Source organism: Mixophyes fleayi, chromosome 10 (assembly GCF_038048845.1).
Source record: "Mixophyes fleayi isolate aMixFle1 chromosome 10, aMixFle1.hap1, whole genome shotgun sequence".
NCBI classification, from domain to species: Eukaryota; Metazoa; Chordata; class Amphibia; order Anura; family Limnodynastidae; genus Mixophyes; species Mixophyes fleayi.
The window spans coordinates 57,537,579-57,553,939 of NC_134411.1; the positions used below are offsets into that span (position 1 = coordinate 57,537,579).

A 16,361-nucleotide genomic window follows, 5' to 3' on the forward strand; every position below is an offset into this window, starting at 1 on the left:
AAAAGTGCCTACTTTGATACTGAATTCAGATTACCTGCTTTATACTTTGTATAGGAACTATTATAATCCCCAAAGTACTCAATATCTATGAATAATTGTAAGTATATTGGATTTGTATTTTAATAAACAGCTGATTTATTGCTGTCTCTCTGAAATTGTCCAGCTATTTTACACCAAGAATATCAGGACAAGATACCTAAGATCCAAGGGCACTGCCAAAGTATCCTAAGTCTGTTAAATGTGTAACCCCTGAGGATGCTGCTGTTGGACTTGAATACCCAGGGGCTACTTATCACATTTGCATCACTAAGAAAAGAGATGGACACTGTCATTTGCCAGTTCAGGGAGAATAACTACAGCTCCCAGAAGGCTACAGTGAAAAGTTGTGGAGCCTAACAGGTCTGTGGCTTGGAGACTGGGAAACCCCAGAGCAGAGGGCACGAGAGATAAAAGATCATTCTGAGAGGGAGACTGAGCTGTGTGACAAATCCAGAGAAGGTGACCCTAAGCAGAAAAGCACTGGGATTGGTGGTCTGGGCAGAGAGAACTGACAGTCTTAAAGGATATCAGAGCAGAGGGGACCAGAGAGAGCAGAGGGAGCAGAGAGTGGTGAACAGAACATGCCGATAAGTCACAGCTTGAATCTGAAGGAGGACTTTTGCATGCACATCTGAGGAAGAATATTTTGCAAGTCAACCATTTTGGAGGGAACCCAAAAGGACGGGAAGCCAGATCCTAGGACCCACACTGGTGCAGATAAGTAAGTGTGGTAAATGTACCTATCTGGGTATTCATGTGGGTTTAGGACTGTATCTGGCCACAAGGGCTAAGGAGTCAGGGATACATGGGTGGGCAGGTGTTTATTTAATCAGCATTTGAGCTTAAACCCCAATGTGATCCCTCTGGTGTTAAAATAAAGTTGTGAAACTACAAATCCCAGGATACAATTAAGCAAGGATACAAGCTGAGGATTTTACAGGGGCTGCTACAGGAAGGTTGCAATACAGTGACTGTTGTACCTTACTGCAAGTGATTGAAAGACCCCTAAAAGCTACAAACTGGACACATGGTACTTCTATGCCATCCTGGCATCCATAAAGAAGTGCCCCAACTTGCAGTGCACTGCTCCATCTGTGTGGTGTGCTTGAGTGCTGCTGGTGTGTATGTGTGTTTGGCAGTACTGTATATTGGAGAGAGATAAGTAAATATATATAGACATTCATCCCTTGAAATAATTCCAAGTATCAGGAGCCGGTAAGGTTAGCGTCTGATATATTGATCCAGTGTATAAGGTTGTGACCATGTTTATGTCTGATGTTGTTGATATTATTGCAATGTTCACTATAATTTCAAACTATGCCAAAGTATATTTTCCTATAATATCACAAAAGTTGCATTTACTAGTTCCAGTTAAATAAATGTGCTTGGTTGGCTGCTGTAGTACACAGTATGTCATAGAGTTAGTACTGGTCAGTTGGTTTCCCGAATAACACCTTGGTGTATTGCAAGAACACCCCCCAGAAGAGAAAGTGCCATTCGGGTGGAGGCACTGAAAACAAAGTACAGAGGTGGGAAGCACCTACATCATTCAATATAAATTAACCCTCACAGAACATACTACAGAATACAAATAGAAGCACAATTTTAAGTGTATATAATTTATCAATCAATTAATTAATCTTCCATGCATTTGCTCTATTGTTGGTCATTCTTCTGATGTTTCCCTAGCGTGTATTTCTTCTCTTTAATCTCTGCAATGTATTTGACTGTGTGGTGTTGACACTTGGTTCTTTGGGAAGTATTTTTGAATGGATATAAGAAAATTATATATTGGACTACACTGGACTTTGTAGCACTGACTTTATAACATCTTTATGTATACTTTGTCTTAGTTATAGGTAAACAGAATTTTTTGGGTTATGGTACATCAACTGGAGCTGTAAAGTAAAACAGGAAGCCATCCATAGTGTATTTGCTCAGTTAATTAGAACATAATAGTATTATTATTATTATTATTATTATTATTATTATTATTATTAATAATAATAATAATAATAATAATAATAATAATAATAATTAATAATAAAACAATTGCATAATTTATAATACTTTTTATTTATATATTCCCACTGTGGGACTCACAGCTCTTTAAATTTGCAATACCTGGTACAAATTAAACATAAAAATTGGAAGGATCAGGAGGGTGTAGAGCAGTGGTTCCCAAACTTTTGCAGTTCGCGGCACCCTTAGAGTCTCCAAATTTTTTCAAGGCACCCCTCCAAAATAATTACTGAGCAGTCCTGTTTTAGAAGAATCAAAAAATTCTAATAAGTATTTAGGTCACAACAGAAATACTTATTTAGTTGTATGCAAAAATGCCCCCCTGCATCCAGACACTCTGCCCCCACTGCATCCAGACACTCTGCCCCCCTGCATCCAGACACTCTGCCCCCGCTGCATCCAGACACACTGCACTCTCTCATGTTGCCCCCTCTGCCCTCTGTCCCCCTCTTCTGCCCTCTCTCACGCTGTCCCCCTCCTCTGCCATCTGTCCCCCTCCTCTGCCATCTGCTCTCCTCCTCTGCCATCTGTCCCCATCCGCTGTCTCTGTCCCCCTCCTCTGCCATCTGTACCCCTCCTCTGCCATCTATCCCCCTCCTCTGCCCTCTGTCCCCATCCTCTGCTCTCTGTCCCCCTCCTCTGCTCTCTGTCCTCCTCCTCTGCCATCTGTCCCCCTCCTCTGCCATCTACTCTCCTGCTCTGCTCTCTGTCCCCCTCCTCTGCCCTCTCTCACGCTGTCCCCCTCCTCTGCCATCTGTCCCCCTCCTCTGCCATCTGCTCTCCTCCTCTGCCATCTGTCCCCCTCCTCTGCTCTCTGTCCCCATCCGCTGTCTCTGTCCCCCTCCTCTGCCATCTGTCCCCCTCCTCTGCCATCTATCCCCCTCCTCTGCCCTCTGTCCCCATCCTCTGCTCTCTGTCCACCTCCTCTGCCCTCTGTGCTCCTCCTCTGCTCTCTGTCCTCCTCCTCTGCCATCTGTCCCCCTCCTCTGCCATCTGCTCTCCTGCTCTGCTCTCTGTCCCCCTCCTCTGCTCTCTGTCCCCCTCCTCTGCTCTCTGTCCTCCTCCTCTGCCATCTGTCCCCCTCCTCTGCTCTCTGTCCCCATCCTCTGCTCTCTGTCCCCCTCCTCTGCTCTCTGTCCCCCTCCTCTGCCATCTGTCCCCCTCCTCTGCTCTCTGTCCCCATCCTCTGCTCTCTGTCCCCATCCTCTGCTCTCTGTCCCCCCTCCTCTGCTCTCTGTCCCCCTCCTCTGCCATCTGTCCCCATCCTCTGTTCTCTGTCCCCATCCTCTGCTCTCTGTCCCCCTCTTTTGCTCTCTGTCCTCCTCCTCTGCCATCTGTCCCCCTCCTCTGCTCTCTGTCCCCATCCTCTGCTCTCTGTCCCCCTCCTCTGCCACGATCCTGCTCACTCTGCCCCGCGCCAGGCGACAGCCATAGACAAAAGAAAGAAAACAGAAACTTACCAATCCGCGTGGCGCTAGGACCCAGCAGCCTCCTCTCTCCTGCAGCTGTTACTGACGTCATTCAGTGACAGCTGCGGGAGAGAGGAGGCTGCTGGGTCCTAGCGCCGCGCGGATTGGTAAGTCTCTGTTTTCTTTCTTTTTTTTAGGGCTGGCCCGCGGCACCCCAGTGACAGCGCCGCGGCACCCCTGGGAACTGCGGCGCACAGTTTGGGAACCGCCGGTGTAGAGAGTTAGCCAGCCATCTTTGTAGCACTCAAGTATATGTGGTTCATTGCATTTACTTTATCCTATTTTTCTGAAAACTTTATCACTGCTTTTCTCCAAAAGAATGCACAATTAGAGAATCATTTGATTTTAATTAATATATCTAGGTAAATACAATTTACTAGTAGCTTTGTGCTTGATCCAAATGTCTAATTGTCATCCTATGATTTTGAAGCTATGTGTTATGATATTCATATATTTTTTTTCTCTTTAGAATTTCAGTCAGTTAATCCTGGATACCGCTGAGAATATCTGCCCTAAAATTTTACAGAAGTTGGGTGTTAAAGAAAATTTAGTTGACTCTGTGTCTGGCAGAATAATTTATCAGAAGAACATGGAACTAAGAAACAGCCTTGACTCTATCATTAAGGATGCACTTAACAAACTGAAGTAAGACATTTGCTTTGAAAATACATTTTGTGGGTTTCTTACGTAGACCTGTTTTCAGTGTAAATGTTTTTTTATTATGCTGTCAGACAGAACATATTTGGAGATCTATTACTCACTTTTAGGGCTGCTACCATCTTAAAAATTTGGTTTAGTAGAGTTTACTGAATAGACATCCATCCCATCAAACCTTGCTCTTACATATTGTTAATGGTTTGAAAACTCACAGCATGTCTATAGATTTTAAACATGCACCTAATGCTAATTCTTTGGGTTTGAGTGTGTTAATGATAGAATCCATTAACCCCACAGCAAGAGGTGGGCACAGGTTTAGGATTCTCTGTGAAAGGGAGATGTTTTGGATGTTCAAGCTACATACATTAATACCAGAAGGGTTGAATAAAACTATGGAATTTAATTAAACTTTGTACTCAGTTTGTTTAAAGATACAGGGGATTCACAATAACTTAGCTTTCTATATCTATCTTCCTCTTCTTATAAGACTATGCTTCATAATTGTGCTGTGGCTCAGCAGCATAAGGTGAAGACTCTCAAATGGGTCACCTAAATGAGTTCAAACCACTGGTGGGAAGTAAGGATTTTTAATGGAAAATAATAATTCTCCTTTTCTCTAAAAAGAACATATGATTATAGAATATTGAAAAATGTGGGGTTTATTAGTAAGCCTTGTGTGAAATGAGATCTTAAATATATGTGTTGTTTAGAAGAATGACATTCTGTGAATACATAATATTTTTAAACTAATTGTTTTATATGTAATGTTATTATAATGGGTGATAAGACTCTTCTCATCAGCCTTTGGTTTTAGATTATATAAGCTATATAAGCTGCATGGTATTATTTGTTAAGTAGCACACAGGATTATATCTATACTTTCATTGTGATCATTTAAGATATAATGCTACCAAGTGATTGTGTGGTACTAATGATCACAGATGCTAGACTGATTAATTACCACAGCTGTTCACACTAATTACAATGGACTACTAGTATAAATAGATTTCCTGGAGAGACCATAAAATGTCTTTGAAACAGTCAGTCTAGACCTGATGAAACACATCAGTTATTGGTTATTCTTTACTGCACAGACAAGTTTGGCATCTTTTATGCACCAACAACCATCATTCATTTGGAAAAGATTTCTCATTTTCCTCTTTGTTGAACAATACTGGAGTGGAAATTCCATCTTGCTGTGTGATTATTAAAAGTAGGGAGCCTCCCCCAACAGCCCACATGGAGTGCGGATATCTACCCCGCTGTGTCAACTACCAACTACTTCGAGGTAGAGTTTCCTCAAAAGCCCGCTCGTATCAATTTGGTGAGATAGCTCCACAGCACTTTTCCATTCACTGATTACATGCAGTCTGCTTTTGTGTTTGTGACAGGATGGACCGCCTCTGCCACCCTGTCTGTTGTTGCTGGGAACCGGCTGGGCTTACTTTGCCACCGTTCCCTTTCGTTATTCAAAAAGCGCATTCTTGCCGCACAAGCTGCCAACACTGGACTCCTTATCGGCATCCAGTACCGGGTTTCTTCTGGGTCACTGACGCTGCTAGCGTGTCTCCTTGCTGGTGTACCTGGCCAGAGCCGGATTTAGACCTCATGGGGCCCTAGGCAAGATACTGGTTTGGGCCCCCTCCCTGAAAAAATCCATAGCACTATAGTTTTTTAGCATAATATATACCCCTATTCAGGGGCTGGCTGGCAGACTTTAGCCCGGAATAGGGGGGCAAGCATATAGCACTGGCCCATAAGTAGTGGTCCATTTTTAAAGGGTGGTCTCACCGCTGGCCCTGGGAGGCCCCTTTGGGGACCACTGGGCCCTAGGCAATTGCCTAGGTTGCCTATTGGTAAATCTGGCCCTGTACCTGGCTGGTAACTCCGGACCTCTTACTATGGATCTGGGTTGCTGTGAATGGATCTCCCCTGGCCTATCACACAAACCAGGGCTGCTGGGTAGCGCAGAGCATTGGCACTGGAATAGCTTGGGTCCAAACCGCAGAGACAGCCGGAGAACGGATTAGATTTTAGGGTCTAATCTGTAGATCACAGGAAACAGCAATATTGAAGATGATTCCAAGCAGGTCTTTAAAGCAAGATGTTTATTGCTCACACACACTGGTGGAAGGTCCCAGTATGATCAGGTCAGATGACAATTCAGAAGAACAACTATATGCTCACAGAGCACATCTTTTATACAGTTCAGAAATAGTCTATTTTTAGAAACAGGATATACTCTATTCACACAGAAACAGAAATTTACATGCATTTCAAGGCTAACAAAATTTACACTTAGCTATGAAATTCACTCTAGCAAAGGCCAAACAGTAACGACCCCCTGATGAGGTCTTTGGCCAGAGCAGGCATGACACTTCATCACAAAACTTCGTTAGCACTTTCTGCTATCAGACTTCCTTGCACATGTCCTAATTGCAGGTTTCCACAAGCAACCTTACAAATCCTAAACAAAGACACTTCCATACTAAATACATCCCAATACACACCACACCTCGATCCACAAAGGCCTATTGTATCAGTTATATGCATCATAAATAGGCATATCCTTTAGCAAGGTTAAACAGAGACAAATTTCTTTCCTGGTCTCAGAAATAACGACTTCCTATCTTACACTAAACAAAAATAAGTGCAAATGCAATTACATAAATATGCGCCCTGCGCTATTTCCTTTAAATACATTTTTACCAAAAGTTATTTAATAGTGATCCAGTCACAGTGTTTGATTTTGGAAGTCTGCCTTGGATATTAAACATACATGTTTACATTTAACTAACAAGTGAACTGGCCACTCACTTTATTCAGTTTTTTACAAACAAGACACTTTAATGCAGACTTTATGAATATACCTGTTTACCTCATTGGAAGATGATTAAGTGTGCATACTACGTTTTTAAGATATGTCCGCTATTTTTGGGTATTAAGATTTTTTTAATTGTGAATATTGAAATGTGATCATAGTGCAAGCCATGTTTGTTATTATTATCATTATTCACTCTTATTTTTACTTTGTACTTAAATCAATTTGCCAGACAATATATTTTAACAAGAAGAAAGGTAACTGTCGTACCAGAATAAATAAATTGAATTTATAGAGGTTGAGTCAGATGCTCCCTATTCAAACTGATGTATTCGAAATAGCACTCATTTGGTATCTTTGGGGGGTGCTACTGTAAGGACCCCATGGGGAGAAGTGCCACACAGGCGACAAACTCCTAATGCTTCAGGAACTTACCACAATTTGCGTGGATGACCGTGAAATGCCCTCCGCTCCCTGTCCCAAAGGGGGAAATCTCTGTCAACTCGCTGGTCTTGCCCCTAGGGAAAAAACAGAGAATTAAGATTGTGCCTACCAGGGGAGGACTGTCCGAGACCACAGCAATGATCAGAGACAGTTAATCTTGCTTGCCGCCACCTCGATTTGTTCTTGCCAAGGACGTGGGATTACGAGTACTTGGGACAAGGAACAGTCCCGCCCCAAGTACTTCACTCAACTCTCGGTGAGGGCCTAACCAGAAGTAGGAATAGAGCATTATACGCACCAAGCACTCCAGCTTCCGGTCCCTGCTCTCCTGCTTCTCTCCGTCACCTGTGGAAGACAGACACAACAACAGACTTCCTCTACTCTACACGTGAGGCTAATATGTACAACCCACACAACTGACACTAACTAACAACAGACGACTCGACCCTAACAACTAATTAATGGTCAGGAATGCAACTTGACTATAAACTGGGTGTAGTGTACTGCCTAAACCTCCTCCCACTACTTTATGGGGAACACAAGCCATTGTTCACGTTCTACGCCAGTGGGTTGATTCTAAACCCTCACCTAGGTCATACTGAGAAAACTATCTTCTCCTATGGGGTCACTCATGGGATCCTAAGGACCAGTCGCACGTGACGAGCCGCACCCGGAGGCGGTCACATGACCACAACCCTAGAGGCGGGGATTTTGAATCCCCTTCAGTATAAAAACCTCACTCTGACACTGGCTGAGTGTCAGAGCAACACTTACCTGTTCCTGGCTCCTGCTCTTCGTGGATTGCAGTGTCTTCCTGTTTCCAGTGTCTCCTGTGTGCTGATCTCTGCCTGTTTGACTTCCCTGGCTCTCCTATCCCTGTGTACCGACCCGGCTTGCTGACCATTCTCCTATTCTTGTGACCCGTGTACCGAACCTGGCTTGTTGACTCCGAGTTGCCTGCTGATTCTGCCTGACTCCATTCCTGTGTACCGAACCGGCTTGTTGACTCCGCTACCACCGCTTCACTCCGCTGTACTACATCTTGAGGCGAACCTGGGGACCGCGACCTGCGACTCCTGGCAGCGAAGCCCACCCCGCCTTGCGGCGGTTCTTGGTGAACACCGGGGAGATCGTTAGACTCCGCACCTCAGGTAAGCCAGTGCTAATCAAGATTAGTAATATAGTATCCAGAATCTGTTACAGACTGTTAGCTGATTCCTATCCGCTGCCTCCGTGCACTACAGTCTTCAGACCACTGCAACTCTGCTGTGTTTCATCGTGACTGTTAGCTGATTCCTATCCGCTGCCTCCGTGCACTACAGTCTTCAGACCACTTCAACTCTGCTGTGTTTCATCGTGACTGTTAGCTGATTCCTATCCGCTGCCTCCGTGCACTACAGTCTTCAGACCACTTCAACTCTGCTGTGTTTCATCGTGACTGTTGCTGATTCCTATCCGCTGCCTCCGTGCACTACAGTCCTCTGACCACTTCAACTCTCCTGTGTTTCATCGTGACTGTTTGGCTGATTCCTATCTGCTGCCTCCGGGCGCTACAGTCTTCAGCTCATCTCAACTCTCCCGGGTTTCCTCGAGACTGCTACAACGGATTCCTATCCGCTGCTCTCCGTGCTCAACAGTTCCAGCTCAGCTCTACTCTCCCGGGTTTCATCGTGGCTGCACCTGCTGGTTGCTATCCGCTACCTCCGGGTACCTGCAGAGTCCTGCTGGCTGCTACTTCTCAGTTCTACTCGTGTCTGCAGCAGCTGATCCGCTCTCCGTGCTTCTCAGTGTTCCTGCTGGTCTCTACTCGCCAGTCTGCATCGGATCTGCGCTTCACTGCTTTCATCTAGTCTAGACCATCGCTACTCTTCAGGGTCCTCCAGGAGTCCAGTTCTACATACTACTGCTTCCTGAGTATTTGTTTCCCTGCTGGTCTACCTACCTGTGCGCTGCACCTACTTGATTACCGCTTCACCCTCCAGGGACTTCGCATCCTGCCGGCCTTCAGCCGTTCAGGTATCTCTGCACTCCTGTCTGACAGCCTGCTCCTGAACCACGGTATGCATACTTCTCATTGACTGTGCTGGTGTATTGCATATCTTGCTGGACTGAGTTGTTCTCCTCTGGAGCTTACTATCCGCTGAGACTTTTGCCATCATTGACTGTGTTATCTTTTGCCCGGATAGTTTCTATGACTTTGTATTATTGCAGTGCTGTTCAGTCATTACTATATTGTGCATGTCATTGTGGATCAAGTTCAAGGTGCCTGTGTATCCTCTGTATTGCAGTCTCTCCTCGTGCTCCTCCTCACATATATATTCAGTGGTACATCTTGCTAGAGGCAGACCACTGATTCCTGTTTCCAGTGTCACCTGTTTCAGTGTCCTCTCACATAGCAGTGGTACAACTTGCTAACGCAGACCACTGACTTCCCGGATACCTTCACCTGGATCCCATTCCTTCACCCAGACAGTGGTACAACTTGCTAAACGCAGACCGCTGACTCTCATCACCTCCTCGTTTCTGTTGGACATTCCTCCTCACTATAGCAGTGGTACAACTTGCTACCGCAGACCACTGACTACCCTCACGTGTCCTTTGTCCATTCAGTTCCTCGTGTATTACTACATATATATTACCAGTGCTGCTAGTCATAGACTTTCCCGAACATCTCTATCAGCTGCTGTCTCCTGTTCCGTGATCACCCCGCTACCAGAGTACCATATTACCACCTATACTGCTCTGGTAAGCTTATCACCTGGTGATCCCTGGGTAAAGACTCCTAGTGCCCGTGACAGGGATCTGGAATAGCAACATCGTCTGCCGGTACCCACCAATCCACCTCCGTCGTTACAGGTACTGACTCCGGTTTGCCCCTCTCGGGGATGTCCGCAATCTGATCCGGAAAACTGCACGGACGCAACATGTTGCGATGCAGTACACGTGTTCGTCCAGTTCCTTCTATGGGAGCTATTTGGTACAATGGAATGTCAGGAGCCACCTGTCTTTGTACCACATATAGTAGAACTTTGCAGCGATCACTGAGTTTATTTCCCGGCCTCTTTACCTTGACCAGAACTCGCTGACCCATAGTGAGGGGGGAAGCAGTACTGTTGGTTCGCCCAGAGTGAACCTTGGAACGCAGCTGCCCCCAGACCACATCTTTGGCAACCCTCAGCCATCTTTTCTGCTTGGTCACCCTAGCTGTTAGGGGTCCAACTTCCCTCCTCTTTGGGATCAGATAATTCCAAATCATGCCACTCTCTTCCAGGCCATCCAAACAAGAGGAAATATGGAGTGTAGCCAGTGGTACTATGTACCCGGTTGTTATATACCCACACAACATCCTGAAGGAACTCTGGCCAACGCCTTTTCTGTTCTTCCTTTAGAGTCCTGAGCATCTGCAGCAAAGTTCTATTGAATCTTTTACTTGCTCTGTTGCCCTGGGGATGATAAGGTGTGGTACGAGACTTCTAAACCCTATAGGTGCAGCATAGACCTTCCATGAGACGACCCTGGAAGCAAGCTACCTGGTCCGCATGAATCCGTTTAGGGCGCCCATATTTCCGAATGAAGTATTCCACTATGGCGAAGGTGGCCGCCTCAGCAGTCTGGTTCTGAGTGGGTACAACAACTGTGAATTTGGTGAAGTGGTCTGTCATGACTAGCGCATAGTTATGACCACTAATCGACTCCCAGAACAGAATATAATCGACCATGAGAATCTCCAGTGCTTGTCCCATCTGGATAGTTTGGATAGGAGCATGCTGCTCACCAGCCTTGGACACCCCACAACGTGGACAGACTCGGCAGACCTCTTCCGTCAATGCCTTCACGCCTGGTATGACGTACTACCAGCATAGCCACTGATGAGTCTTGGCTGCTCCCAGGTGGGCACCTTGGACATGAGCCTCCACTACCAATTCCCGGGCCATTGATTCAGGCACCACAACTTGCCACACAGGACGGAGTTCCTGTTCCAGATAAGCCCGAAGAGCTAACACCCCTTCTGTCACCATCAACTGATCCCATCGGTGCAACAGCCTCCGTACTGCCACAGGCAACCGACGCCATTCCCAGCTCGAGGGCCAGTGTACTTGCTGCTTCCATTGTCGTACACATCGCAATGGGGCATCTTGGTCCTGGCTTTCAGCCCAGTCTTCAGTTGTCCTGGGCACAGTTAAGGCACACACTGGAGACACAATCCGAGTAAGATCTGGGATCTCCACTTCCTCCCTTTCTTCATCGCTAGGCCCTTCCGGTACTTTCAGGAGGTAACGGGACAAGGCATCTGCATTCACCGCTGTTCCAGTGCCCCTAGCTTCGCTGTGGCCAGATAAGTTGTCTGTAACTATTTCAAACTCAGCGGCAGTCAGATACTCCGTGAACTTCTCAGTTACCTCCCAAACCCCGCCAACAACTCCAGTTTGAAGGAACTATAGTTCTCGGGGGTTTGTTTCTAAGTCACATAGACTCCGGCTGCCGTAAGCAATGACCCGTTCTCTGCCATCTTATACCTGAGCTAGTACAGCTCTTAGACCCTTCAGGCTTCCATCTGTATACAGGACAAATGGCTTCTCGAAATCAGCATACGCCTACACCGGAGCCGTGGTCAGATCCTCCTTGAGTTGCACAAACAAATTTTTCTGAGCAGCTCCCCAGGCCACGACTTGATTCTTTGCCATAGTGGAAATTTCCCTCAGCAACTCATGCAGTGGGCTAACCACCATCGCAAAATCCTTGATGAATCTTCGATAATACCCCACTAGCCCCAGAAATGCCCTCAATTCAATCACTGTACGATGGATTCTCTAGCTCAATACAGCAGACACCTTATCCTGGGTGGGGCTCACCCCATTCTGGGACACTAAATGCCCCAGATATTCCAACTGGGGTTTCAAAAGATGACATTTTCGCGGCTTTAATTTCAGGCCGAACTTCTCAGGGCGCTGTGGTACAACGTTGAGTTGATTTAGGTGTTCTTCGACAGTGGGAGCAAAAATGAAGATATCATCCAAGTAAACCAGGAATTCAGGTTTCCCAGACATCTCTCCATCAACCTTTGGAAGGTGGCGGGAGTATTGGTGAGACCAAAGGGCATCTGGCAGAACTCGAAATGACCCATTGGAGTAATGAAAGCTGTCTTCGGTCGATCCTCTGCGGCCACTGGTACTTGCCAATATCCACTGGCGAGGTCCAGTGTCGAGAAATACCTTGCCTTTCCTAGCGTAGCTAGAGACTCCTCAGTCTGTGGAAACGGACAGTGCACGTCAGTCGCCGATAGTCCATGCAAAACCTAATAGCACCATCTTTTTTTCATACCAAGACAATAGGAGCTGACCACGGGCTCTTACTTTCAGTGATCACATAGTTATCCAGCATCTGCTTCAACATCAGCTTAACCTCCTGGTACAATTTCGGCGGGATCGGCCGGTACCTCTCCCAAATGGGCAAACTGTCTCCAGTATGGATGCCATATTCCATTTCTTCCGTGTATCCAAAATCCTGCTCATTTCGTGAGAAAACCTGTTGACTGGCCCACAGTATTTGTAGTAGACGGGTAACATATTGGGGCGCGATTCCTTCCAGAGAGGCACCCATTTGTTCTAAGATGGCACTGCCACTCCACTCTCGGGACAGGCTATCATTGAGTTCCACTTGGACCACCAGGCCTCCGTGCTGTTCTGATGCGGGTTTGAGGAATATTTTTCGAGTCGCTCCGATATGGTCTGCTTCAATGGTGACGAAACGAGCAATGGTGGTGCCGTGACCAATCCTCTGGGTACGGTCCTAAACATTGCATAGTCGCACAAGTACCCTTCCTTTAACTAACTTGGCCAATGCACGAGCCACTAGGGATCTTTCTGCCGGTAGTTCAGGATCGGTTGGTTCCACCAATATCACTCTTCCCTCCAACCTCCGGTTTGTTCTCGCCTCAATGTATTGCAGCACCTCCTGACCAGGTGGTACTTCCAATGTCTGTCGGCAGTTCGTCCGTAAGAAACCGAGGAGCTCTACCCCTGATTCACCCAGTTCCGCATCACACTGACGCACCATCCTCTGGAAAACTTGTTGCATGGGCCTGGGTACATCTAACTCTCTCCAGTAATGAGGACCCTTAGCATGAAATAAAGCCCGATCCAAATTCTGCAGGGCATTCATCCCCAATATAACTGGACCATGACGGAGCTCCGTTCCATCTACCACCAAAATGTCTTTCTTTCCCAAAGCCTGTCCACAGACTTCAATGTCCATCCAAACTACTCCCACAACAGGGATAGGCAGATTGTTGGCTGATGTTAGCTTGATCCACGTTTGGGCCGGGCCCTTCTGCAAGTGAGCATAATTTTCCAGGAAACATCGTTCTGACATAATAGTCACTTGGGACCCCGAATCCAACAGCCACTGCTGTCGTTTTCCCCCCAACGTAGCCACCACTGTAGGGCACTCGCCTACCAAATCAACAGAATTGGTAAAGCTAGGGTTTGCTCCCATTTCCCCCGTGGGTGGCCCCATCACCATGAGGGACTCTCTAGTTTAATGGATCTTGGACCGCGGGCTCAGGGCAATTTTGTGCATAGTGCCACAAGCGTTGGCATCTCCAACAGTGAACGTTCGATCTTGAGCCTCTTTGCGACCTGGAGGTGCTCCGTCGTCCTTCACTATGTTCTCCTTCATCTCGGCGATCCCGCGGCCGGTGGACTTCCTGCCGTAATTGTGCAACCTCTTCTTTCATGGACATCAGAGCTTCTTTCAGGTCTCTCATACAACTCTCCAGCGGGTGCGCCTCTGCCTCGGACGGATTACCGGCTGGAAGAACTTGTTGTGGTGCTACAGCATACGGCCCGTAATGATCATTCTGATCTCTGGACACGGCCTCCGCTTGGATTTCCTGAAACGTCAGGTCGGCTTTATCCCACACCTTGTCCAGGAGAATGTGTCAGAGAGGCACGTTCCAGAGCCCCATAGCGAATTGATCTCGAAGCAGAATATACGTGTCTCCCAAGGCGCCCAACCCCGTGGATCTTTGTTCCACAATTCTCTCACCAATTCCAGGAGGGCGTTGCCGAACTGCGTCAAACTTTGGTCTTCTCTCCCGGACGGATTACCGGCTGGAAGAACTTGTTGTGGTGCTACAGCATATGGCCCATAATGATCATTCTGATCTCTGGACACAGCCTCCGCTTGGATTTCCTGAAACGTCAGGTCGGCTTTATCCCACACCTTGTCCAGGAGAATGTGTCGGAGAGGCACGTTCCAGAGCCAGAGAGCGAGTTGATCTCGAAGCACAATATCCGCGTCTCCCAAGGTGCCCAACCCCATGGATCTTTGTTCCACAGTTCTCTCACCAATTCCAGGAGGGCGGTTCCGAACTGCGTCAAACTTTGGTCTTCTCTCTGCACACGGCCGAAGAACCTCTTTCTCAATACCGCCACTGAGGAGATGTCACCATACAACTCACCCAAGATCTTAAAGATCGCCTCCAGAGTATTCCTATTTCCCTTGGGTTGGAGGAGAACAGTCCTCCTGGCGTCTCCCTCCAAGGCGTTCAAAGCGAGCTCCACATTTATGGCGCCTGTAATCTGGTACAATCGGGAGGTGCCATTTAACCGATCCTGCCAGTCGGTTAAAAAAAGATTTTCTCCATCAAACCTTGGTAGGTGGGACAGCGCGGCCCCCACAGCCATCACAGTAGGCTGGCTGCGCGGGATGGGTGTACTATGGTGTGGATCTGTCATCGTTGCACGCAAATCCTGCCGACTACGCCAAAATGTAAGGACCCCGCGGGAAGAGGTGTAAGATAGCACTTCCTCTCCTCAAGATAAAATGGTGGCATCTGCTGAAAAAAGAAAAGTATTCATCGATGAGTACTATGGAGTGTATCTTTTAGGTGTGAGCATTTGCATCTGATTTTGGTAGCCAAATCTAATGATTAAACAAATTTTGCTCTGAATAATTATTTAGAGAATGGTATAATATTTGCAGTATATTTTTTAAAGCTTTCAACAAGTGTGTTTTTACTATTTTTATTTTTTATTTTTGCTGCAAGATTTTGCTTTAGTGTCTCAGCAACAAATTTCATTACTGGACAACACAGCTTGGCAATGAAGGATTTTAATTTTGGTTCAGAGTAGTATAACCACTTTGTAATGCAATGTGATATCAGCTGACATCATCATTTAGAGAGATAGATCAATTTTTGCTGTGATGCAATGGTTATCTACTGTCTAGTACCTTTCTAATATGATACCTATGACAGGAATAGTCACCAGCAGGGGCGGATTGGGAACTTAAAATGGCCCTGGAAAAAATAATCTAAGTGCCCTCATGTGGGAGGGACCACATTCACTGTAGGTGGGGTCGACACAAAAGTAGGTGGAATTTAGTGCTATTGGAATTTGGTTATAATAACACTTAGGAAAACCTAGATGTTATGACTTACTACAAAGTGGGGCAATTTCTAAAGCAATGCAGGGAAAAAGCTGCCAGTCCTGAGTTATACAAATACATGAATCCTTTAGCATGAGCTGCGACTGGTGTATGCCTCTGTGTTCGAACTTGTTTAGTTGCCTACTAACACATCCCTCCAATATTCCTTCATAAACATAGCTGATTTTGTTTAATAAGTTTAACTATAACAAACAGGGCTGGTGCAAGGTTTCTCAGCGCCGTAGGCAAAATTTCAAACTACTTCACACCAAATACCCACTCCACAGACCCTCATACGCTTGACTTTTGTGTTCAAACATTAATAAAATATAAGTCTTACCTCCTCCAGCGGTCCAGATGCAGTTATGTTTGATGCAAAACGCTGTCCAGACTCTGCTGCAGACACAGGATTTCTAGAGGGGAGGCACCCAGGTGTTATATTTTGGAACAAAAAAAATGACACAATAAACCTTTGTCTT

General features: G+C 46.3%; 1 protein-coding gene across 1 annotated transcript in view; it reads left to right on the forward strand.

Annotated features, from left to right (window-relative positions):
- The window catches only part of CARMIL2 (capping protein regulator and myosin 1 linker 2), a 1,059,949-nt gene that overhangs the window by 556,991 nt on the left and 486,597 nt on the right, over positions 1-16,361 (forward strand). The window contains exon 27 of the mRNA XM_075188807.1: positions 4,000-4,175. Within this exon, the coding sequence (XP_075044908.1) occupies positions 4,000-4,175 (176 nt within the window). The remainder of the gene's footprint in view (positions 1-3,999; positions 4,176-16,361) is intronic.